This window comes from Bombyx mandarina, chromosome 07, assembly GCF_030267445.1.
Source record: "Bombyx mandarina strain Sakado chromosome 07, ASM3026744v2".
In the NCBI taxonomy this organism is placed as follows: domain Eukaryota; kingdom Metazoa; phylum Arthropoda; class Insecta; order Lepidoptera; family Bombycidae; genus Bombyx; species Bombyx mandarina.
Window position 1 is genome coordinate 4,336,661 of NC_143214.1, and position 25,415 is coordinate 4,362,075.

Here is a 25,415-nt window from a genome sequence, read left to right on the forward strand (position 1 = left end):
AGTCGTGGTCATGTGGAATTCTTGTTTATTATTTTTGACAATGTTTTCCATAGTTTGCGAACTGAGGCGTGGCGCACGCACTCGTTATGTGAGGTTTCAGTAACGCCTTTCATCTGATCAGTCCAGCGCATGGGGATTCGTCCTCGAGATCCCTTACCATTGGCCCTACCCTAAACAACAAGTTTCTCGACAGACTCCAGATAGAGCCATCGCTGTAAAATATTAAACTATTCGATACTCGGAAATAGACAAGAACGTATGTTATTGTATGATTAACGCGAGTACAAAGCGACAGAATAAAATTTTTCAAATACAATTTTAATTTACTCGTAAAGATTTGTCGTTTACTGCCATGTATAGTTGAACGCAATGGAAACAAATTCAATTCCTGCGATCTTAAGAATTATATTTAGTGGTGAGCATTTATATAGGGTCGTAAGTCGTAGAACTGCACGACCTTCGCTATTTGAAGACGAATTTTGAATTGATCTACACATTAGCGCGCAACGATTATGGTAACAGCTGTCTAGTGTACCTGAATATTTGAATACTTGCTACTATTTTAATATTTGCTACTTGAATATTTCAAAACAATAAAGTAAAAACTTATCAAAGATAACGTTTTCTTTATATTTGTAAACTAGGTCATGCACGCGCTCCATAAATACACAATTTTTTCAAATATATATTTTTTTTTCGCGTATCACGAGTATACACATAAACAAACAAAAGTGTGTTATCGTAAGATTAATGATAACATAAATCAGAATAAAAAAAAATAAAAACAACATGTGTATTCAATAAGTGTTATTGAACAGTATTAAAGTAATAAATATCGAGGGCATTTTTTTATACTTACATTTTCATAAAATTTCTTGAATAACTGCTTAATGATTCCCATTTTTATCCAATTGTTTTTTTGTAATATTTACGACATTACGTTAGCGTTGACAACTTTTTCGTTCCGTCGCTAGCGTCTAACTGTCTGGTGTGATCTAGTAGTGCACCGAGCACATGTGTTATTAAGTAAACGGACACACATTCATTGTTCACTTTTGCATAACGCCTCAACTATTGTACACGTCACGGTACCGTAATAAAATCATCGTCACCTCTTAGCGAAACCCGAAAATATCTAGTGAAAAATTCCACGGCTTCCGCGATTTATAATTTAATTATTATTGTGCGCCTACAAATTGTTACGTGTTTTGAAACATTACAATTTTGTCGGGCGATTAAATCTTCGTCAACTAGCTGACGCCGCGCTCCAAACAAGCGAACATTTTAAGTATCTTTACGATGAATTTCTGATCTATGTTTTTGTATCGTGGCATGATCAATAGCTTTATCGCTTTGCGAAAATATAAAAGGAAAAAAACAATTTTATTACATAACACACCACGTTTCCTAAAATAAACAGAACACAATATAGAACTTAATTGGAAAAGAATTTGTTTTATGCGTAAATAGTATTTAGTATTTAATTTTAATCTATAAAAATGAATTGCTGTTCGTTAGTCTCGCTAAAACTCGGGAACGGCTGGACCGATTTGGCTAATTTTGGTCTTGAATTATTTGTGGAAGTCCAGAGAAGGTTTAAAAGGTGGATAAATATGAAAATGCTCGGAATGAAATAAGAATAACAATTTTGTTTTTCCTTAGATGTGTCCCCCCCGTCGGACGGATTCCTTTTGTTTGTTTTAAGTTTATTTTATACAAAAGCTTAGGTCTTTTATTTATCGATTGAGGCATTAATTACGAAGTCTGCCGGGTCAGCTAGTTTTATAATAAATATAAATATATCTTTTAAAATAAACAAAATTTATTAATTTATCGCAAATGCAAGCTTCCTGTTGAATAATTACGAATACAAAACATAAATCTGACATCGTTTGACCCAGTTAGCTTAGTTATGAAACTTCAGTTCTGAACCAAACAACTTTGTGCACGCGAATCCCCGTTAGTCAGAAGTTAATTGGATGCATTACGATTTTAATCTAAGCTGCGGATTAATCAATAATTGTTTTGTTATTATCGCATTGACGGGTGAATGAGCGAACGGGCCACTTGACAAGTGGTTACCGGAACACATAGATAAAACACAACCTGAATGCCTTTTTTTTATTGCTTAGATGGGTGGACGAGCTCACAGCCCATCTGGTGTTAAGTGGTTACTGGAGCCCATAGACATCTACGACGTAAATGCACCACCCACCTTGAAATATAAGTTCTAAGGTCTCAGTATAGTTACAACAGCTGCCCCACCCTTCAAACCGAAACGCATTACTGGTTCACGACATAAATAGGCGGGGTGGAGGCACCTACCCGCGCGGACTCACAAGAGGTCCTACTATCATGCCTCCATGAGATAAAAGGTCGAAGTCCTAATTGTGTGATAAGGATTGTCTTTACCTTAAAAAAGGAATGCATAGCCACTTCACGGCAGAAATAGACAGCTTGGTGACATCTACCAGTGGGTACTGAATATATAAAATACGCCCTACCACCATGCATAATGCAACGCTTTATCCTTTAAACGACACTTTGATACATACAAATACATTGTATATACATGTCATAAGACAGCAGTTTTTCATGGACATTTACATTATAGTTTGACAATTCCAAAAGTAAGCTCCATTATGCAAGTCTTAAGAAAGCAAAAAATACTAAAAACGGACAATCTCACACAAGATTCAAAAATTAAATACATGTCCAGCGTTTATACTTCAATCTCTGACGTAAGAGACATTTTATGCCATGCGATTAAGTCCTTTTTTTTTTTTTTTTTTCGGGCCGAGGGCCGAACCTCCTACGAGGTCCCCGCGCCCAGGGGGCGCGCGGGGTATGTGAGACTCAACGATCTGCAGGTGTTGAGAGCAGATCGCGGGCCCAAGGAATTTAGGGCCCACCCACTAAACGACTCCCCTGCACTCTTACACCCGGCGTCCGATCTCCGTCCGGGGTCAAAACCCGGTCAGAGTAGGGGGGTTCCCGCGGTCAACACTACAACCAGACACGCGGCGCCACCCCGAGGACGCCCAGCCGACGGAGCCTTCGAGGCGAATCGAAGGTTCTGAAACGTCGGCCGTCTCGGTACGGCAGCCCGTCGGGCCGCCCAGACGGTGCCGCTGGTGTCCCGGAATACCCCGCTGGACCAGAACCAGCCTGCCGGGTCGGGACGCGATACACCGTCGACCGGTCGCTCTATTCACTCCACGGCAGCGCGCTAGAGTGCTAAGAGCATAACCCTGACAAGCAGTGTTTTTTTCCCTACCTATTCGCTGGTAGCCTAAAAGGCTATTCCAACTATGCCTTAATTTTTAGGTGAGCTCACGGGGCTCAAACCGGAAGTGTTGCTAACACTGGCCCTAGGAAGAGCAGTTCTTCGCAGAATCTACCGCCGGATCGAAATCGCGACCCACTGAGAAGATCCGGCAAGAAACTCAGTGGACTATGTCTATGTGGGAATTCGAAAAGAACGGTAACCAGTGCTTGAGAGATCTAAAGGAACCAAGAGTGGATCCGGGGGATCCGACAAGACTGCGTTACCTCGTTGCCTAGGTCGGACGCATATAAACAATTTTTATTCTTATAACTAAATAGATTGGACTATATTATGCACAATTCAAAGATGTCAACGAATCCACACATGGCTTATTACCCAAAAAAAACCCATTTTAATGAATGGTGATCAAAAAAGTTAAAATATATTCAAAATGTTGAAAATTATAAAATCAACCATCAAAACGCGAGATTAAACTGTAGATTATAGTAAAGTAGATTAAAGTAGTTTTAATAATAATAAGCATCTCGTACAGTATTAGAAAACAGTAAACCATGTAAAGTAAATGATACATTTCAGAATTATTATTTTCTTGTTTGATTTATAGTCAAAATTGTTAATCTAACCATTGCCTAACAGCAGACTACAGTCTACATGTAATATTTAGTTATTCAAATATTTGAATTGTTGATGTGATTTGTTAGAGTACAGCTGAAAATAGGATTTTAAATTTATTCAGATTCTTTGAAGTGACAATGCAAGATATTGTTAGAGAGAGAAACAAACCACAATTGCGTACATGTTCATTAAAATCATACTATAAGCAATACGCTTAGTGAAGAATACAATAGGTATGAAATGTTTTATAAGAGATCAATGAAATAAATCTGCAAAGTTCTGACAAATGTGTATACTTTTTCCCTCATGATGGCTGAACACTCCTCACATCATTTTATCTATTATCACCACAATTATTGATTTTTAGCAAAAAATAGTAATTCATTTCAATCTTATATAGCCAACATAAGGATTGATGTTATTATTATATATAGTGCTTGCTACTCTATGTTGATCTAAATTAAGTTTTCTGTGATAAGAACCATTATGAAAACATACAAGTATCAGTCAACATGCGCAGTATAAATTTATTATTAATTATAAAATCTGATTTAGATGAAGACAATTTCTTGAGTAAGAATTATTCACAAAATACACAAAAACCTGAATCAACTAAAATCTGCAGAAATGTGTAGATTACATCGACACCTTACATGATGATTCGATAAAAAACCTTACGTTATGCAAGATTTTAATGTTCAAGCATTTTGTCTAATTATGACATGTTGTTGATTACATTTTATGTACTTTCTGCTAACCATGCTAATATATAATTGGGAACTCTAATTATACCTATCAGATCATATTCCTAGTCATTACTTCAGAATATTGATGACATTTTTATACCATGTACTTATGATGTAAAGTTAAGAGTACTTCCGTTTTTTTTAAATAGTCGATGTGCAAATAAACAAACTGATTAATTTACCAGAGTTTAAGCAGAAGCTTAGCAAAGTTTATATCAACGCTAACCTCCAGACATGATTTTTGTAATACAGGCATTATTTTCTCAAAATTGCAATGTATGACTGCTTTGGGACAGACATGGGCAGAATGGTAGTAAATACTTTGACTCATAATAAGTTACAACCAATACTTCGCTTATTGAAAATAGCAAGCTCCAGTTTATTAGATTAGTATTCTTTTGTTCTGTATGTTTCTTGTAACTCAGGTTAAGTTATTTTAGACAGTAGCAAAAGTCAAATACAAGTCAAATGTCAAATGTCATTTAGGAGATTGTTTAAAAATTATAAATTAATTTAAAAAAACATAAAAGAAACAACATGAGAAAACGCCACCTGTGGGAACTTGACAATCATCTACAATGAAATTAAAAAACTAAAATCTCACCAATTCAATAATGGGCTGAACGTCAACCGTGTCGCTGTTAATAGCAGTAGTCCTCAACACTTGCACATGATCTCTTGACATGTTATCTTTGCAGCTACACCTCAAGTTCTTTGAGTATGTGGGACTCTTGCAGCGAGGACCTGCATTCGCTACAGCAGTACCATAAGAGTAACCAGTTCCAGAATTGTCTTTTGCCCGTTTCACATTGCTTGAAATGTACCCGAGGCGACTGTAATAAATTCAACATATTTATTTACATGACAATCTCTTTAATTTTCTGACATCTAAATTATTGAATTGAACAAAAGCAATTGCTTCAAAGTAATTGTCACTAGTATAATATACAATAGTATAATATGTAACAATTAAGTAAGTGCTTTTTTCAGCTACATATTTTAATTACAAATTGTATTGATTGTCATCACTATGTCAACCCTAAGATTTAAATTAAACCAGCATCCATCATTTTAATTCATTGTAACTGTTTGTAAAACAAATTTAAGTGGAACATTACTTTAATAACAAATCTACTTAAATTCCTGTTTGGATTCTTTAAGTTATGTACTATTTACATTTTCAAGCAGCATTAGATTTAAAATTTTCAATTCACATTTAAGAACAATCAATACCAACAATTTTAATTTAATGCCGAATGAATGAATACATGAGACCAACTAGATTACTAGTCGGAGAAAGATAAGATATTCAACTGAATTTTGCATAATTATTGATGCCTGAAAGTAATTGTGAAAGTCAATAAAAAATTTAATTTACCTATCATATCCAGGTATAGGAGATGCCACATGATAGTTACAATATAAATTATCAGATTCACTTGATGCTCGCTGCCTTCTGCGACCTTCCAGATTAGTTTTTGAATCTTGATAAACCTTATTTTTTGGTTTTTTTAGTATACCCTGAGGTGGTGACTTTAAAAAAGGATTGTTTAATATTGACTTTAATGGTTGTTTTGTATTGTGGACATCCATCATATCTTGGTCAAGTTTCTCAAACAATTCTTCGACTTTGGGCAATCTGTCATCTACTTTGGTATTGGATAAGGTGGTTACTAATAATGGTCTGGTTGGACTTGCTCTATAAAATCTTGATTTTGATGGTTGATAGCTAAAAATAAATGTTTGATTCATTAGTATTCCAGTAACATATTGTTTGTAGGTTAGAGTAAATGTAATGTTCCTAAGGACAAAGTATTGTCAGCAAAACATATTTCAATCAATATTTAAGATTCAGTAAAGACATTTTTATTTGAGTACAAACTAATGTGTGTGAATCATTGAATCTTCCGACAATATTTTAGTTACAATTAAAGTGACTGTGTAATTTTACCATATTAAGATAATCATACAAGAAATAATAAATATTTTTAGGTTAGAAAGAACCAAAATATAATAAAAATCGGAAATAAATTGAAATAAATTTTTAGCTCACCTATGATATCTGTCCTGATCGTGCGCCATGTAGTCTCCGTTCTCAGCAGTGGGAGAGCACTCGTGGCGAAATCTATCGTGGTACGTATCAGCAACGTTCAGCGTGAAGAAGCTTTTGTTAGACTGCCGGTTTTGGCGTGGTATTCCGTCGGCGGAGCGGCGTTCGCGACTAACATCCTCGTACGGTGAACGGTCGACACCCTCACTTCGACAGCGCCGCCGCAGGATGCGGGCCGGCCCCTGTCTTGACCACTCAACAACTGAACCCAAAGGATCGCACACGTCTGCTTCGTAATCAGAGTAAACTCGCCTATCCATATCAAACCTTACAAGTAACACATCGTTCAATGTCCACATCTAATGGTCACCACCAATTCTACTGCTAATTTTATATTGAACGGCTAAAATGTAAGAAATAAGAATTCGAGGCCAGGGGCGACAGGTGACAGATTGAACTATTCTTCGACAAACGATGTGATTGATGATAGTCCCGCCAAAATTGAAACGGAACTACCTCTTTATTATTAGGAGGAATTTTCATGTCAACTGCATAATATTAAAGTGCTTGTTAATCACAAACCGTTAATTTTTCAACACGGAAAGGCAAAACGCATTTGATGATGGCGAATGGTGACCGTACTATTTTGTAAATTTTCGTACATTCAACATTGTATACACTCATTACACTCATTCAGAAAAATACCAACTGTCAATAGTGTCAATTTGCTCTGAAGAATAGTGCATTGTGCTAATTTTAATCTCAGCGAATGGTTTATTATTTTCTGAATCAATATCTTCTTAATGAGTTTGCGTTACAGTGTAATCTTCAGTCTTATAATAAATATTTTCGAATTATACAAATAACGTAATAATAAATATGTAAAGAAATTGATGATAATATTTTACCGCACGCTGGCTTTCGCCTAAACTCTCGCCAGTCATAATGTCTATGGATTGCTGTAGCCGCTGAGCTTCAAAAGGGCCGATGTTATATTGCTCATTTATCCCGAGATAAGAATCAGAAATCTACACTAAATTGAAAAAAATTGGAAATTTTTACATGAAAGATTACCAACTCTTAATGGGGTACTCTTTACAAAAACAGTTGTCGTTAGTAGCATGTTGCAGGTCGTATTTTTTTTAATTCAAAACGCATGACTAATTTGCGATAAATATACAGTATGACGCTTGTCCGTGCAAGGCGCACTACCCAATACTGAAATTTTATAAATTGTGATTTTCTCCCACTTTTATTACAGTTATTGTCATCGTAGAAATTACTTTTTTTTCCCTACCTAAGCTGCTAGCCTGGAGCGGCTATTCCAGCATAACCGTGGCTAGTAGGTGAGCTCACGGGGCTCAAACCTGACGACGATGCTAACACGAATCCTAGCAAGAGCCGTGCTTCGCAGAATCTACCACCAGATCGGAAACGCGACCCACTGAGAAGATCCGGCGAGAAACTCAGTGGGCTGTGTCTGAGAGTTAATTTACTCGAGAAATTACTCGTGAACACAAGTTAAGCAAGCCTTTCTTTAGAAAAAAAACAGCACCTACCCGTTGATTTGATCGTAGTGAGATCGCTTATTTACGAGTTTACCGAAGTCTTATCATTTACGACTCCCTATGACTTTAGCGCCTAACATTGAAGGCTCGCGTTTAACTTTATCACTTGGGTTGGGTATGAGGACTATATTCCCTTTGCTTTAGATGACTAAATTAACGTAAAACAAAATTCAGAATGCAGCCGGTAGACTACCCTCCAATCCTACCAATTAACGAGGACCAGCTCAGTGTATTAAATTGGAGCGCTGAAAAATAGCCAAATAAGATGGCGCCAAAGAAGCAATTGGAGAGATTTTAAAAACAGCGTCATAAATTATTAGAATAGGGTGTTATATTAAAAAAGACAAACACTGCCTACTTAAATAGTATTAATTAGCAGAGATTTTAAATCCTGCTTATTTTTTAACTACACAAGTGACGAAGAATATTAAATATCTCAACCCAGCAAACTTCAGTTTAAAACTGCTATATTCATACAATTTCCATTTTCTACAGCAACACTACTTCGGTGAATCTTCAAACAATAACGTGCTGTTTACAGGTAGGTGGACACTTTTTCATTTTGTTCTCTGTACAAGACGGTCCTCATTAGGAGGCAGTTAATAGCACTAGCACTTGGTCAAGTTGACAAAAGAAGATCACGCGGACGCTCACCTACCCGCTGGTCTGATCTGGTAAAGACGCTCACCGGCCTGCAAATAACCGAGGCTATAAAGACCGCAGAGGACTGAAAGACATGGGGAAGCATTGTGCATCGAGTGGTCCACATTTCAAATTAGACCTTCAGCAATGAAGACAGCGACTTAGAAGAATAGCACTTAGGAAAACTACTTCATAGTCAATTAAGCTACGCACTTTGAAACAGCACTTGAACATTATTCTTTTGTAAACTAAAATGACTTTTTTTTTACCTAAGCTGAGAGCCTTGAGAGGCTATTTCAGCGTGAGCTCACAGGGCTCAAACCTGACGACGTTGCTAACACGAACCCTAGCAAGAGCCGTGCTTTGCAGAATCTACCACCGGATCGGAAACGCGACCCACTGAGAAGATCCGGCGAGAAACTCAGTGGGCTAAGCTAAAAGGACAAATAAAACAAAGCTTTATATATAGAATCAATACTCTTTTTACACAGCAGTTAACCTAAATAATAGCTGACGCATTTTTACTTAAAAATATAATACGAATCTGACTCTTTCTCTAAACTATAATATTAGTTTAATAAGATTCCTATTTGCGAGAACTTTAAGATAATTAATTATTCCCGTAATAGAATGAACGCTAAAATAAAATAAAAGTAATTTCCTAAACACAAAAATATGGAATTTTTAGCTTATAAACTATTCATATATATTAGTATATACCGACATTACAATTTCGTAATATTAATTTTAGTAGAATTCATTCGTCTGGCACTGAAGGATAAAGAAAAACATTGCAAAAAAAAAACCTCCCTTTTAAATCACATGATTCATGAAACCGCTATGCGTATATACAGTTTTAAAGGAACCTAAATTGACAGACAACTAACAGAATCCTAATGTGAAGACAAACAATAATCTTACACGAAACTAAAATTACTTAAACAAAACTAAATGTGATATTATTTTATTCTATTCAAACTGTACATATTAAAACAGTCCCGCGCAGTATATCTTACATCTAAAACATTCCAACATTATAAAAACATAACTTAATACCGTATTTTTTGCTAGTCATTGTTGGATTGATATAAAAAATGTAAAAATGTACAAAGTCCCGATTTTGTCACAACACAGGGTTCCAGAGAGAGATACGACCACTGAACCAAATGCAGAGATGTCGCCGAATTGTATCGGAGCACTATGGTACGCCAAGAATTGTATTGTCGGATATGGTCTGCAACAAATATTATATTAAATTAAAGTTACGTCACTTTTTTGCACTCGACTGAGGCCTCGGGTTTAGCCGTCCTGATTAATGGACAGGGCCTCCAATGCCAGTTACATCATTCAATCCCCTCCTAGCCTAAGCCTTTGCTCGCCCACCTGTTCTAGTAAAACTATGAAAGGCCTTCAGGTCAACTGTAGTTCTTCCTTTAAAAAAATAATTTAAATCTGCAGTTTCAGCATATGTTACTAAAATTGTTCAAAATGAGAAATAAAAGAAAGGGCAAGAGAATATTAAGAGAATGTGGAATGTTAATAAGATTAAGATTTATGTTTTCTTAGATAGACAGAAACGTATTTAGTTACACTCTTAATATTTCACTATATATCGCTAATGCGAGTGGTGTATTTGGGTCGTCAAAACAGAATACGGACTCTCAGATCAAGTATAGTTTTAAACTTATAAAAATTAAAGAAAAAATTATACCTTAGCTAGTGAGAAGAGCAATATTGATTTCTTTGACCATCTTCACTCTATGCAGCATTTTAGCGAGGGCGTTCTTTCCGAGCGGCTGCGTGGAATACCAAACTGGCGAGTCAGGAACGCAGGACCTCTCAGGTTGCAGGTAGAATACGTCATTCCGCGTGCGCACCGACTCTGGGCTGAAATTATTTCAATTCAAAATGTCTGTAGCAAATGAATTCTTTAAATTTTTTTAGTCTTCGATTATTTACAAATTCTGAAATATTCTTTGACATCCACAGGTTTCAAGCTGGATTTCCAGTCAGTGACAAAATCTATATGAACATTCATGGTGTTTGGACGAGACTGTGCTTACTTGTTTCGTAAGTTTTACTGGCATTCATCACAGATGTAAAAAGCCTACTTATAGTTGAATATATAATTTTATATTTCATTAAACCGGCAGAACAGGAAGCGACCCCATGATATTAAACACAATCACTTTGTAACTTACTGCGGCCTGTCAATAGTAACTCCTCAAAAACAAACTTTAATTCACAGCCAAAACATGCTATGAGGAACTGTTTGAGATGATAATTAGAATCACAATGCTCACTGACAGTGAATTTTAATGCCTCATGATTCCACATATTATTCAACCTTACCACTACCTTGGACGCTGTGACGTCTCCAGAGATTCACACATTACAGATGTCCATGAGCCACGATAACGACATTATACCATCGGTTGGACTATAAGTCTGACATAGGAGGCATTAAATATACATATTTATGTCTAAATTTAAAGTTAAAACTGAGTAAGAGACGTGATCACTGTTTATACGCGATGCTACGTCACAATCAATGTGTTCAAGCAAAACGTACCATTTCGAAATGTAAAATTCGTATAGTTTTACAGGACATCTAAGTGGATTTTCTTCATTTTCTTGTTGTTCATATACTTTCTTTTTTCTTGAATTTGCTTCTGTAAAGTTAAAATACAGGGCTTCTGTTAATCGTTTACAAAGTTGAAACAATAAATAATGGAAAATTATGTTAATTTTCTGAGCATAGCTATAAATAAGTACTTGTTTATTATAATGATATCAGGTTAGTTATTACCAGTATGACCATAACAACACTAGCATGGATCGCAACATAACTAACAGATATAATTTAGACAAGATCGTATGACGATGATTGCAATTTGTCAATATATCTAACACTAATTCTCGGAATTGTGACAGCCTTAGCATATAGTCCTGCAAATAAACAATACGCCTACTGGTTTAGTTTCTCTCATATCATTTCCGAGAAACAAATTTACAACTTACCTAATGCTGATTGTGGAGGATAGAAACGCAATAACACGTTTCTTGAGCCCGGTATCTTTGCTTGGCCAGGTTGGTTAGGATTTCTTTTCCAATGTTTCATTATATGAGAGAATGACAGCTGCATGTGCTCCTCTACGGTCTGTAAGTCATCACAACAATGTATATGAATTATCATGGACCTTTTACTTTGTACTGCTCGAAATATCTGTACAAATATCTAGACTATTTCTTTAGAATTTGTCAATTTCAATATTACGGTATCCTGAAAGACTAGAGTCAAAGAAGTCTTCAACTTGAAACAACTTAGATAATCATGAACATTTTAAACTTTGGTGTGTGTTTGGTGTGCGGAGGCGATGGCGTATTTGCACAGGCCATCTGCGACAACGTGGCGAGACTTTTGAAAACGCTAGTGATCGGATTCCAATAAACACTGTAAGAACAATGTTTAGAAACATTTCTAAAGGTTTTATTTAATAGTTGATATAAATGTACCTTGTTAAATTAAGTTTTATTGCTAATACATTTAGCCTAGTAGCCTTTTACAGGCAATGGAACAATATTGAAACATAGCATTTATGGTGACATTGTATAACCTATTTAGTATTTAGATATTTATTAAATAGATTTTGTAATCTTTACAAAAATAGCCTAGTTTCCAGTTTAAAAATGATACAAGATTCAATTGTTTACTTTTTTTTTTTTTTTTTATTGCATTTGTAGGCAGACGACCCACCTGATGGTGAGTGGTTACCGTCGCCCATGGACTTCAGCAATGCCAAGGGCAGAGCCAAGCCGCTGCCTACCGCAAAAAAAAACTTTACTTCATAAATCAGATCAAAGATGTATCTAGGCTCATGCTGGACACGGATCATTGCTTGCTTATAACAAAGTTTAGTGACATGTTTATATGAAAACTAGACATAAAAATCATTTAAATCTCACCACTAAATTAAAATGTTTCGTATTAAAAAACATCAATGTGGATAGCAGTACATGGGGCGAGTGTGCTCCCAACTGTTTACTTTCCCATAGGTGTTCTTCTTCTACACGTGTGACTATGTATTCTGCAATAAAAAGCATAGACATTATCAATCATTTTCTTGAAATCCTAGGTGTGATCGTGACTTCAGTAGCGTAAAAATTTTGATACTAAAATCGACAATATTATTTGGGGCAAAAAGTAAGTTATGCTGTGGAACAAAATCTCTTTCTAAGATCATGCAAAGAATCATGATCCGTTGCTACTTTAAAAAAGACCAAACAAACATACTCCGTATATATTATACAGTTGTATTAAAACAGTAGTCTCATTTAAAAAAAAAATCGTATATATTTGTTCTAGGATTTATATATTTTATTTATTATACATTTTAAAGTTTCATTGTAAACTTTTTCAACTTTTCAAATACTTATATCTTCGTACTCAACAAACACACAATGGGCAGACGAAATACGTGAAGCGACGTGCAAATTTGTTATTATATATGTTTTCAATCATGGCATTTACATATAACCCATCTGATTCTACGTTCTTCATTGGCGTGTCTATGTTTACATTCAAGTAATGGATGTACTTACGTGAATCGTTGTACAATACTGAAAATTTCCTAGCGACTTCGTCTAAGCAATCCGTAAATTTTTCGTAGTACGGATCCGTAAATATATTGTCTATTCTACCATTTTCAAACAAATATTGCTGTATACCTGTAAAAGAGAATAAAACCAATTAACAATTGCAATATATTAAATACTCATTTGAATGATTCATACTGTTCTTTTTTTTTTTATCTCAATTTATTACGTACCTAACATATAACAATTTATCTCTGTCGTGGCTTAATCAGTACAATCACACATACCATCAAGCTTTGCATTTTTCAAACTGCATCTGTTACAAGTCTCTTACAAGAATAAGAATTTAATTTGACAAATACATGAGAAACTAGTAGTCAAGTGTGTTTTGTCATTACCCATTTATATGTAGATTTTATAGTTTTGGAACGAAGTTCCTTATGGGACGATGCGGAGGGGTACCCTAACCGGGAAAAAACATCCGTAACGTAAGATTTTTATTAGTAATGCACACAGTGTACGAATTAACTTTGTAATAACGTACAAATTGGTAAGGCACACAGTGTACGACTTAACTTTGTAATAACGTACAAAAAATAACATTTCTTTATCATTCATTGACCACGATCTCTGAGCGTTCGTTTGCGCAATACACTAGCTCTTATGCAAACAACCGTGAATGAAGTGTACCACAATAAGTTCGCACGTTACCGAGTGTCCGTGGGTCGTTGCGAAACCTCCAGTTTTATTTTCTTTATACCTCGAATAGAACTTAAAATTAATATATTTATAATAAGGAACTTCGTTCCTATCCGTTGTCCCACGACACCACACATCTTTTTTTTACCACATTCTAACCAAAAAACGATGATTTAGAAATCCATTAGCAGAGCATGTTCAAGAGTTTCTTACCTAAAACCAAATAATAAATAGTGTCGGGAGCATACTCGCTGCCGTTCGGTTTCCTCACTTCTTTCACGAACAGACATAAGGAGTAGTTCAGTTCATCTGCAGTCAGCTGCAATATCTCCGATTTGAAAGGTTTCCGTCGTATCGAACTTTTCTCGATTTCGGCATTTTTCGTCATCACCCATTGTTTCCACGCATTCACGCCGAACGTGTACTGAAATTTTATTCGATTTATTTACATATACTTTTTATAATTCGTCAAAATCTATTATTAATTTATAGTTCAATCATTTTACAATTGTTGAAAAATTGCCTAAATACTTTAGTTTTTTGTTTTTTTTTGTTTAGATGGGTGGACGAGCTCATAGCCCACCTGGTGTTAAGTGGTTACTGGAGCCCATAGACATCTATGACGTAAATGCGCCACCCACCTTGAGATATAAGTTCTAAGATCTCAATTATAGTTACAAAGGCTGCCCCACCCTTCAAACCTTAAAAAAAAAGGCACAAATCTGTCGAAGATCTGTAATCGAGATATCTAAGAATGCACCAGGCGGACCTTGAGGCACATGTTGGCGTCAGGTTTCTCTGCGGGTTCCCTGGGCGGGTCGGGCTGCGGGGGCGGCGGGTCGGCGCGGCGCCTCTTGCCGGAGCGCTGCGGGCGCGCGGCGGGGGGCGCGGCGGGCGCGGGCACACGCTTGCGGGCCGCGCCCCCCGCCGCACGCAGCGCCGCCACGGCCCGCTGCTGCTCCATCACCATCAAGTGGTGGTGGTGCATGCCGTCACCCTCTAGACCTGTAACCACAATTATTATCACTAGTAAAATTATTCCTTACGATTCACACTTCGACCTTATCTTTTTTTTTCTATGATTGAAAGATTACTGGTGGCCCGGTAGCCTTTCCAGCTTAACCAGGACAGGTGGGCGAGCAAAGGTCAAGCTCAACCACGAAGCAAAGGCTCAGCCAGGAGCAAAGGCTCAGCCAGGAAGCAAAGGCCTGGCGTAGGGGATACCGTGATCAAGTAGGTTGTTCCCCCAGGGCGAGGCTCCTCCATTACGACCTTATCTCTTAACGCGGCTAGTGATATGTCTATGTTTGTTGTACTTCGTAATTCTTATATTAGAATTATGAATTACAGTTAATGTGGTATACTGATAAGCTTATTCAGACTTCAAAACGCTAAGATTCTAGAATAACTACTATGAAAGACACCCAATGAATTTCTTATAATTTTTTTAACTTTCATTTACTTTCTTTTTTCTTTCCTTCCTTGCCCTCATTTTTCTCAAGTGATGGTCCACTGTGATGAGTGGTAGGTTGGAACAATTTAATCCAAATGATTATTAGAAGTGATTAGTGTAGGCGTTTAATATATGTACACAGTTCGTTCATGTTATTACAGATTAGTGTATGTCATATAGTGCCTTTATTTTTATAAATATCATGATACACTTTTTTATTTCACCATGATTTTCAGCATACATCAAATGAATCAGCTTTAGACATCCTTTCACTTCATAAGCTGTTTTAAACTGCTATGCAATACATGACACCACTCACATTAATAAAAATGTAAACAGGCCATATGCAAGTGTACACTCAAACACATGCTTGAAAATGCCACAGATATTTATGAAAATCGGACGATAACAATTCTCAAATGAGCAAGTATCGTTTTGTCTCTTTCCTACAAAGTCAGTTAATAAATTACTTGGCGCAAACGAGGGTGACGCATTCGCGTTCTTTGTTTAATATACAACTGCCATCATCCCATACTTGTGAAGAGTTTAATTTCATAGTGTAGCACTCACCAGGCATTCCGGGATGTGAGCTCGGAGTGATCGTGTTAGCTGTCATTGCAGATTCTAAGTCGACCGGTTGATCTTCGTACTCCGTGGCCATTTTTAAAGCCATCTGCAGCATGTCCTCTCCGAAAGCGTTATTACCGTCCATGCCTGCTACGGGGCTGAATCCTTCTTCCGCTGATCAAAATAATTTATTTATTATTAAAAACCTTTTTTTTGTATCTTTGACCAAAACATGGTAATTGAACTCTGCTTCAAATTCAAAAAGCATATCATCAACTGTCTATTGACATTTTTGTGTTATTTCTAGTAAAGTAATATAAAGTAGCATTGTTGATAAAAATTGTAGTAAATTATAAAAGTGAGACCAAAATAATAAACAAAATAAATATTAGAAAATTAAATGGGAATCATGAATTTTAATAGTACATTAATGTCTCAATATATAAATGATAATATATCTCTAAGCATTTCAAATTCATCCCTATGTATTTAAAATTAAATGATTTTTTGCGTACCATTATCGTCATCAGTATCTGAATCACTTTGATCTTTCTTTTATCCCCTGCTACCATTTCAGCCATCATCAACAACTCCGCTTCAAATGGATCTGTGGGCATCTTGTCGTGTATCTTGTTTATTTCCTTCATTATTCCTTTAGCGGAGTTCCTCGTCGTCGGAATGAAGACCGGAGTGGGTACCGGAATGGGAATGGGTACGGGGACAGGGAACGGCAGAGACCACATTACGCACGGCACCGGCACATATATCGGAACCGGGACAGGGATCAAAACTTTTCGTTCTAAGCTCGAGTCTGTCTGGCACTCCTTCGTACAGGGATGGGGTCGACATGAGACACCTTTGGAAACCATCATCGGCTTCGACATGGTCCCTTTGTTGGCCACCTCTCGAGGAGGTAGCGTTTTGACGATGACGTGGTTGTAGACCTTGGGCGGGGGCGGCGGCGGCGGTGTGGGTGGCGCAGGAGGCGGCGGCGGGGTGGGGGGAGCGGCGGGGGGCGCGGCTGCGGGCGGGGGCTGGGCGAGCCGCTTGGACTTGCCGCGGGTGATGGCCACAGAGGGACTCGGACTGGCCAGAGATTGCACGTTTGAGATTACTGGTAAACCTTCACTGGCTGTTCGTTGTGCTGTAATAAGTTTTGTTAGGTTTTTTATTTCGCTTATAATGTAAAAATTCTGATATCTTGTGATTATTGCAGTGTTTTGTTATTAAATCTCTTATTATCTTACTATTATTTTTCCAGAAGCATTGTAATTTCGCCTCGGTGCGCCTGTCGGGACCGCTTTCTGTTGATCGATTGACTCGCCGGGGAGTAGTGGAGGTGTGTGCTTTGAGTACTGACCCTACATGATAACAGAGAGTTAATGACGTAATCGGAAACAAGCAGCATCCTTGTTTTAGCATATACTTTTAAATCTTACCTGAAATGACATGACGCATTGATACGTGCAAAAGTTTCGAACTGTCGCATCAGACATTGTCAAATGGTATTGAGCTAATGACGTTCTTTTACACAGGTCACATTTGGTTCTGAAAATTAAATTAAAGGATTGAGTTTCTTTTGTTTGTTGTTACCAATAGGCAGAAGAGTATAGGGCCCGCGTTGTTATCAATATCGCTAACCTTTAGACATAAATCGTATTGTCATAAGTCGGAACACATGACTGCTGCAGTGAGTAGGCAAGTGATGTGGGTGGTTACCTTCAGTAATAACGCAATTTTGCAATCATCATACTTTCATAGATATTCATAACAAGATCTCCGACGTTCGTGGACACGAGTAAGGTACATATTTGGTTTTAGAAATTAGTGCCCACAGAAGAATTTGAAGCTGATATCAATACAAATATATGAGTATTGACTGCAACACTACCAATCCTACCACCAGATACACTTCTATTCGCCGACAGGTGCTTTTACGTAGACTTCGATGAATTTCTTAGCACCTTTTATCAAGCCCATGAAGCACAGGAGTAAAGGACAATAAGGAACTTTAAGCAAACTGATCTCATTGACAGGTAATTTTCTCAAGGTATCTTTTAAAAATCTGGATACAGTAAGAGCTCACCTTCTCGATGATACAGCATTTATGGAAACTTGGTAGAGATTCAAACAATTAAGAGAACACATCAACACTGCTTGTCCGCTTGCCGGTATCCGCTTTATCATATCAAAGTTGTATTTTTTCACTTTACACCAACTGCAGGGAACTATGTGTCGAGTGTTACTTATATACACGTTTAGACAGGACTTTGAACAAAAACATATCGCCTCTGTGTCGTCATATATCGAAAAACATTTTGTCAATTTTCTTTCAAAGTACTTTTTACACCATCGACACTGATCTGTAAATAGGAATATTTTTAAATAGAAAACCACATTGGTAGCAACATTGAAAACTGTGATTATTTAATATATTTATAAGAGGATATACACACACCTGGAAATATATTATTTACAAATTTAAATGCAGCAAAACATGGATCTGAACATAATCTCTGTGTTACTTCTTCGGAAACTTCAACCTCAATCGTTGTGGCCTTCTCTAAAGAACACACGGCGCACTTTGCCCACACCGCCTGCGGTATTGGATTCTTACTCATCTGATCAAACTTTCCCATGCAGTTTTGAGAACAGAAGTCTTTGAATTGGCCTTTATCACCAACAGGAGCCAAAAAACCTTGGTGACCAGAAGAGATATCTCTTTGACAATAACAACATATCTTCAATCCTTTCTTAAACTCTTCTAAACATGCCGAATTACAAAACTGTCGGATGTCATAACCAAATCTGACACAATATTTTCCCAAGCTTGTATGCAGCACTGGATTCTTACAGTTTGCACATCTAGATCCAATTTTATTCTGATATCGTCCTAAACACACTTCACCACAAAAGTCCATTGTCTCCCAAACCAACATTTTCTCATTTACATCAAGTAACATATAACAATAGGTACATTTACGTAAAAATGTTCTATCCCTTTCTTCCCTAGCGGCTTGAACCATGGCAGGTGTTTTTGCTTGAATTTTATATGCTTCATCTAAGTACTTGTCTGTGGCATTGCTGATAACCTTCAATTTTAACAGAGGTGGGTTTGCTTTTTTTCTTGTTGGTTGCTTTCTAACAGGCCTAAGCATTTTAAGAATATACCTGCCTTGTTCTTCTGAATTCAGAGTGTGAATACAATTTGCTTCGCAAATTAAAAGTTTTTCCCCATACTTAGTTATCGTGAATTTACAGTTTTTCATCTGATTACAAACACAGCATTGACCTTCAACTGGTTCAACCTCTTGTGCGACTATTTTTCTTCGTTTATATGTATACTTTTCTCTCTCATCGGCCATCATACTGTATAAACAACTTAGAGAACAATAATTCGTGTCTTCGCCGTCGTAATTGTAATAGAAATAACAAACTTTCATTTCCTCACACTCTGAACATGATAAATAGTTAGGAACTATTTCTTCAATTAAATATTTTTTTTGGGTTATCTTATATTGTCCTGGATTTTGAGTTTCATATCTTGATTCACACATTTCACTGCACAGCAACATAGTATCTCCTTTTTTTGTAAATCGGAAGTAGCATGGCTTTACTGTAGTGCATTGAACACATTTCCCTTCAGTGGGAGCACTCTCCTGAATAATATTAGTAACTGTGGATTCCTCTGTATCTATACTTTCATCATGTTCATTGTCTTTATCTATAAAAAGTAATATACTGTTAATAAACACTTGTTTTTTTTATTTTTATTAATTGGATGGGTGGATGAGCTCGCATCCCACCTGGTTTAGAGGTTCTTAATTCAATCAATTGATCACTGAACCAATGTTCACTAAATCATTAATTCATTTTGCAATATATGTTTTTACTACTTTTTTTTTCCTACCTAAGTTGGTAGCCTAGAGAGGCTATTCCAGCGGAACCTTAACTAGTAGGTGAGCTCACGGGGCTCAAACCTGACGACGATGCTAACACGAACCCTAGCAAGAGTCGTGCTTCGCAGAATCTACCACCGGATCGGAAACGCGACCCACTGAGAAGATCCGGCGAGAAACTCAGTGGGCTGTGTCTGAGAGTTAACTTACTCGTCGAGCCCTTCGTCGCAAGCGACGGGTTCGACGAGAACGGTGACCGGAATTTTTACTACAATATATACAATTTTCTATAGTAAAAATTGCTTAAAGCAGCCAAATTAAAAAAAGTTGAAAAGAAATACTTTTCTTTCAATCATTAATTTTCAATATACCTCCATTCTCCTGTGCAGGATCTTCAGCTGCTTCAATTTGATCCGCATTATCAGCAGGTGTTTCATCAGAATTCGCTTCAGCATTAGGTTCATGCTCCTGTTTGGGTACTGCTAGTGATGCAGCTTCAGCTAAAATATTATATTTAATTTTAAAATAATTCATTTTAATATAACACAGTTTCTTCTTATTGCCCTTATAGGCAGACGAGCATACGGTCCACCTGATAGTGAGTGGTCACCATCGCCCACTTCAGCAATGCCAAGGACCGAGCCAAGCTGCTGCCTACCTTTAAATACTCTCCACAAGCCTCATTTGAAGAAGGACATGTCATAGCAACTCTGGAAACAATGTGGAGGGGAGCTCATTCCATAGCCGGATGGTACGTGGCAAAAAAGATCTCTGGAAACGCACTGTGGATGACCGCAGTGGCTCCAGGTAGTATGGATGAACTCTACTCCAGTGGCGGGCGGTGCGATGGTAAAAACGAGATGTCGGTATCATCTCGAACAATTCCTCAGAACACTCCCCATGGAACATACAGTACAAAATGCAGAGTGAAACGAAGTTCCTCTGCAGACCCAAAGGTTCCAAAGATCTGTGAGAATGGGATTATCGACAATCCGAACGACCCTCTTCTGTATGGAGTCAAATGGTAACCGCTGGTACATGCGTTTTAAAAATAAACTGATTTCAGTGTAATATGATAACTTAAGTCCTATTTTAATATTTTTTGGTGGATGTAGAAGATAGGACGACCCATAACAGCAAATTATTTTTCACACCACAAAGTAGAAATCACACTGCTTTGTACGAATGGCTAATAATTTTTTTTAAATAGAATTAAAATTGCTGAATGATGAAATAGGCAGGATTCTCAGCTGAGGTATGTGTTAATTGGCCACTATTATTTCGGTCAATGCCTGCACAGTCTCCGGGACGGAGCCGATCATGTTGTAACACTATTATGTCAATGAAAGCGGAGCACAGGCCTGCCCCGCCATGATGGGGGCAGCGCCGTGTCCTCGTCGCACAGATCGAAGCGGACTTGTCGCTGGCGACCGTCCTAGCTTCGCTAGACTGGCCAGGCCTCCTTGGGGTGACTCACACATCTAGTTGTATTGTTGACTGGGGTAACTCCGTTTTGCCTCTCTGGGTCCTGCATCGGACGAGACTGCAGGATGTTCGTTTGGTAGTTAACTATTCCCGCGGACTAATAAGCGCGCCCCTTGAGTGCAGGAATCTTCGGCATTCAGCCAGCCCAGGATATTCTGTTCTCAGATTTTTATTGTTTTTTAACAATTGATTTACCTTCAGCCTGTTTCCTCTTTTCTGCTAATACTTTTTCGGCTTCAGCTTTGTCTGCTTCTGAGATTTCCCGCTCGGTGTCTGGTAATAAGCAGACCTCTTCATCAGCACCAGGCTCTTCAGCTATTCCTGACACACTGCTGTCATCAATTGATTGCCCTAAATGATTTTATTCAATAAGATTATTTAACAAAAAAAATCGTTTTTCTAAGGAAATACATACTTATCTACTTTTATACAAATGTTTTTCGCAATGAAGGTATAACATAATGTAATTCCTACAGTTAAAAATAACATAAAGGAATCCTGCAAATATTACAAAATTGCATATTTCAAATTTTGTAGCACAAATGCTGTTTACTTCTGTTGCAAAGCAGTAATGTGTTTGGGTTTGAAGAGTGAAACATTACAGAAGCAATATAATTGAGACTTTAACCTCATCCCTCAAGTCATATGGACCATGAGTTCATTCAATCAAGAATACAATAAAATGAACCTCAGATTTTCAGATTCCTTTCATATTTTCTTTTATATTTATATTTTAAGAAATATTTTCTTACAGAGGTCAAACACAAACTACGGTCTATATTTAAAGTTTATGTTGCAAATTCATCACAATCTTCTAATATTTTTTGGAATGAACATTTAATTTCAAGGGAAACAAAATATGTTTTTTACCTGCATGATCATCTTCAGCTTCCTTTCCTAAGTCCCCATCAATGTCATCAGCATTGATATCATCATCCTCATCATCAATGTTAATAGATGCATCTAAACTGGCAGTCTTTGATTTCTCAGGTAATGAAGATGTATCTTTGAGAAGAGCATCAAATGGATCCAATGCCTGCAAAAGAGATAACCATTTGTGTCATTGTCAATTCAAACCTCTTATGAACAGAGATTTTCCTAATTTCTATTTTACCTGTTATTTCTCTATTATTAGTTTATTTTATATATTAGTTTATTTTATATTGAAAGGTCTTGTAATACAAAATTGTTACTTATGATTTTTTTATTTTTTTTTATTGCTTAGATGGGTGGACAAGCTCACAGCCCACCTGGTGTTAAGTGGTTACTGGAGCCCATAGACATCCACAACGTAAATGCGCCACCCACCTTGAGATATAAGTTCTAAGGTCTCAGGTATAGTTACAACGGCTGCCCCACCCTTCAAACCGAAATGCATTACTGCTTCACAGCAGAAATAGGCAATAGGTGGTGGTACCCACCCGCGCGCTCTCACAAGAGGTCTTACCACCAGTAATTATGGAAATTATAATTTTGCGGGTTTCATTTTTATTACACGATGTTATTCCTTCACCGTGGAAGTCAATCGTAAACATTTTTTGAGTACGTATTTCATTACAAAAATTGGTACCCGCCTGAGATTCGAACACCGGTGCATCGCTCAACACAAATGCACCGGACGTCTTAGCACCATAACTTTATGTAGTATATATTTATTGTATTATTATCATAAACAGATATATAGCATCACAGCCCATCTGATAGTTAATTACCTGTTACTAGAAACGAGAAACCAATATCACTGACTGTTTAAGTTCATGTTTTGTTTGAGTATAATGAATTGTGAAAGCAGCAGATGTAAACACACAAACCATGTGTGCTTTTTTTTGGAATTGAGCCACACTGCTTTCTATACAATACTGTATATGTTTAATATTTATTAATTATTATGCAGATTGTTTAAATTAATTTTATTAAGTCAAGGTCAAGTCCTGGTTGCTCTACCCAAGAAGTGCAAAAGATAAATAAAAGCAAACTAAAATTCAGAATAAACAAAACAAAATTTTTAAGGTCCATAAATATTTAAAGCAATTTACCTGTGTGTGGTCTTCTTCCTGTGGTTCATCCATAGAAACATTAGGAGCTTTCTCAAACTCTGGTGAAATTTCATCTTCCTTATTTTTATCATCATCCTTATCACTTTCTTTGTCCTTGTTATCTGGTTCAGTGTCATCGTCCTTGTGGAACTCAGGCTTTTGGTTATGGTGGTTTTTAGATTCCAGACTTAATGAATCCTGACTCAAAGATTCCTCTTTGAGTGTATCTCCTGTGTCTCCTTTCTCTATGAATTTATTTGATGGATAATTACAATAATATTAACAAATTAATGGGCATTCGTTTGCCATGTAAATAAATTATTACTTATTACTGATTAACACAATACATACCACTTTTATACTCATCTTGGCTATCAACCTCTGAAAGTCCAACTTCATCTTTAGTCATTTCTGCATCACTCCTAACATTTTTAATAACATTCTCCTCAGTACTTTCTCTGTGGTCAACATGATTTTGTAACTCAATGTCTTTCACTGCACTAACTTCACTTTCGGTTTTTTCACTAGATTGTTCAAGGCTATTAGGGCTTTGGTTAGCAAACTTGGCCTCTTCCGTTTCATCCCCATGGCCCGTCGTGATGTCTTCATCTGATTTTTTTTGTGCACTATTATTATCATCCATGTTTTCGAAAAATTATATTGTTATACAGCATTTATCTGAAACGTAGACGTCATACTTGAAAACTTCTTTGATAGCTTGATAGAAATTGCGACAAAACAGCCGGCTTTATTGGTTTTTAGGTTATGTAGTTATATGGGTAGGTATCCGATGTTAAATCATAAATTCAATAAGCAATTCTATGTAATATTTAGGTTGAATACGTCATTGTGACCATCCGAAGGGATCAGAAATAATATTGCTTTTAGAAAAAGTAAATTTAATTGTTTATGACGCCAAACAAACCAAGCTACACGAATCCCGCGCTTATTTCGTGTCAAAGTTTATAATTTGTTGCAGTGATCAGAATCCACTAGTCTTCGAAGGATTCATGACATAAAGAAACATGTCCTTTCACTAAACATCGACGACTCTAACTTCAATAAGAATATTTCATATTTTTTAACACAAGGATGTCTGTCTGTAATATTTCTTTGTATGCAGCAATTACACCAATAAAAACTTGAAAACTTTTACACCAATACGTAATTTATTATTTTGAGAGTAAGTAATTGAGCTATTCGTATACAACTTAATAACACATATTTATAACATCACTTACTAACACACTAAGTCAAAAATCACTTGAAAGCACAACAAATGGCAACCATTTTGGATTATATCCAATTCCTGCTCGGTTAAATAGTTGCGGACATACATGAATAGTCAGGTTAGAAACTTTTATAGTAGTATTACATGGATAAATATGCTATAATTCTATTTTTGCGTTATTAATTTATTGTATATTTTTTATTAGTAAATATACAACTTTTCAAAGTGTTTCTATAAATAATTCGTTTAGAGCGAATTGTCAGATTTTCAATCATTCAATTTTGGAATGGTACTGTTTCATTTGAATTGGTTGGCACCCATGGTTATCTATGCCAATTGATGTTAGTGAAGTTGGTTGGCAATGGTAAAATCCATAGATCTTTTGTGAATCGACTTGAAACAGTTTGCAACTACGAAAATATAATGAAGTGCCTATATGTAGTAGTACCTGTATGTAGTTTTGTAGGTGATTTAATATCATTCAAATTTAACATATTGGAAATTAAACAGTTCTTTAAATTTCTGAAAGAACCCGAGAA

At 36.7% G+C, this 25,415-nt stretch overlaps 2 protein-coding genes across 6 annotated transcripts in view; both read right to left on the reverse strand.

Moving 5' to 3' along the window:
- Nucleotides 1-7,417, reverse strand: part of LOC114250173 (uncharacterized) — a 29,031-nt gene extending 21,614 nt beyond the window's left edge. For all 5 annotated transcript variants that reach the window (XM_089728629.1, XM_089728627.1, XM_089728626.1 and 2 more), the window contains exons 1-3: nucleotides 6,704-7,417; nucleotides 6,029-6,379; nucleotides 5,255-5,483 (exon numbers count right to left, since the gene is read on the reverse strand). In XM_089728629.1, the coding sequence (XP_089584755.1) occupies nucleotides 5,255-5,483; nucleotides 6,029-6,379; nucleotides 6,704-7,059 (936 nt within the window). In that variant the 5' untranslated portion in view covers nucleotides 7,060-7,417. The remainder of the gene's footprint in view (nucleotides 1-5,254; nucleotides 5,484-6,028; nucleotides 6,380-6,703) is intronic.
- Nucleotides 7,418-9,373: 1,956 nt separating this feature from the next.
- Nucleotides 9,374-25,170, reverse strand: woc (zinc finger protein without children). The gene is given in 21 exon segments (XM_089728630.1): nucleotides 9,374-10,144; nucleotides 10,622-10,797; nucleotides 11,483-11,582; nucleotides 11,932-12,070; nucleotides 12,877-12,998; nucleotides 13,513-13,638; nucleotides 14,419-14,629; nucleotides 14,975-15,210; nucleotides 16,229-16,399; nucleotides 16,741-16,782; nucleotides 16,785-17,388; nucleotides 17,479-17,586; nucleotides 17,665-17,773; nucleotides 18,312-18,588; nucleotides 18,684-19,949; nucleotides 20,496-20,624; nucleotides 21,805-21,960; nucleotides 22,480-22,645; nucleotides 23,646-23,890; nucleotides 23,997-24,323; nucleotides 24,887-25,170. Coding segments are annotated over 19 exon segments (4,674 nt in total). The 5' UTR covers nucleotides 24,289-24,323; nucleotides 24,887-25,170; the 3' UTR covers nucleotides 9,374-10,144; nucleotide 10,622.
- Between the last annotated feature and the right edge of the window lie 245 nt (nucleotides 25,171-25,415).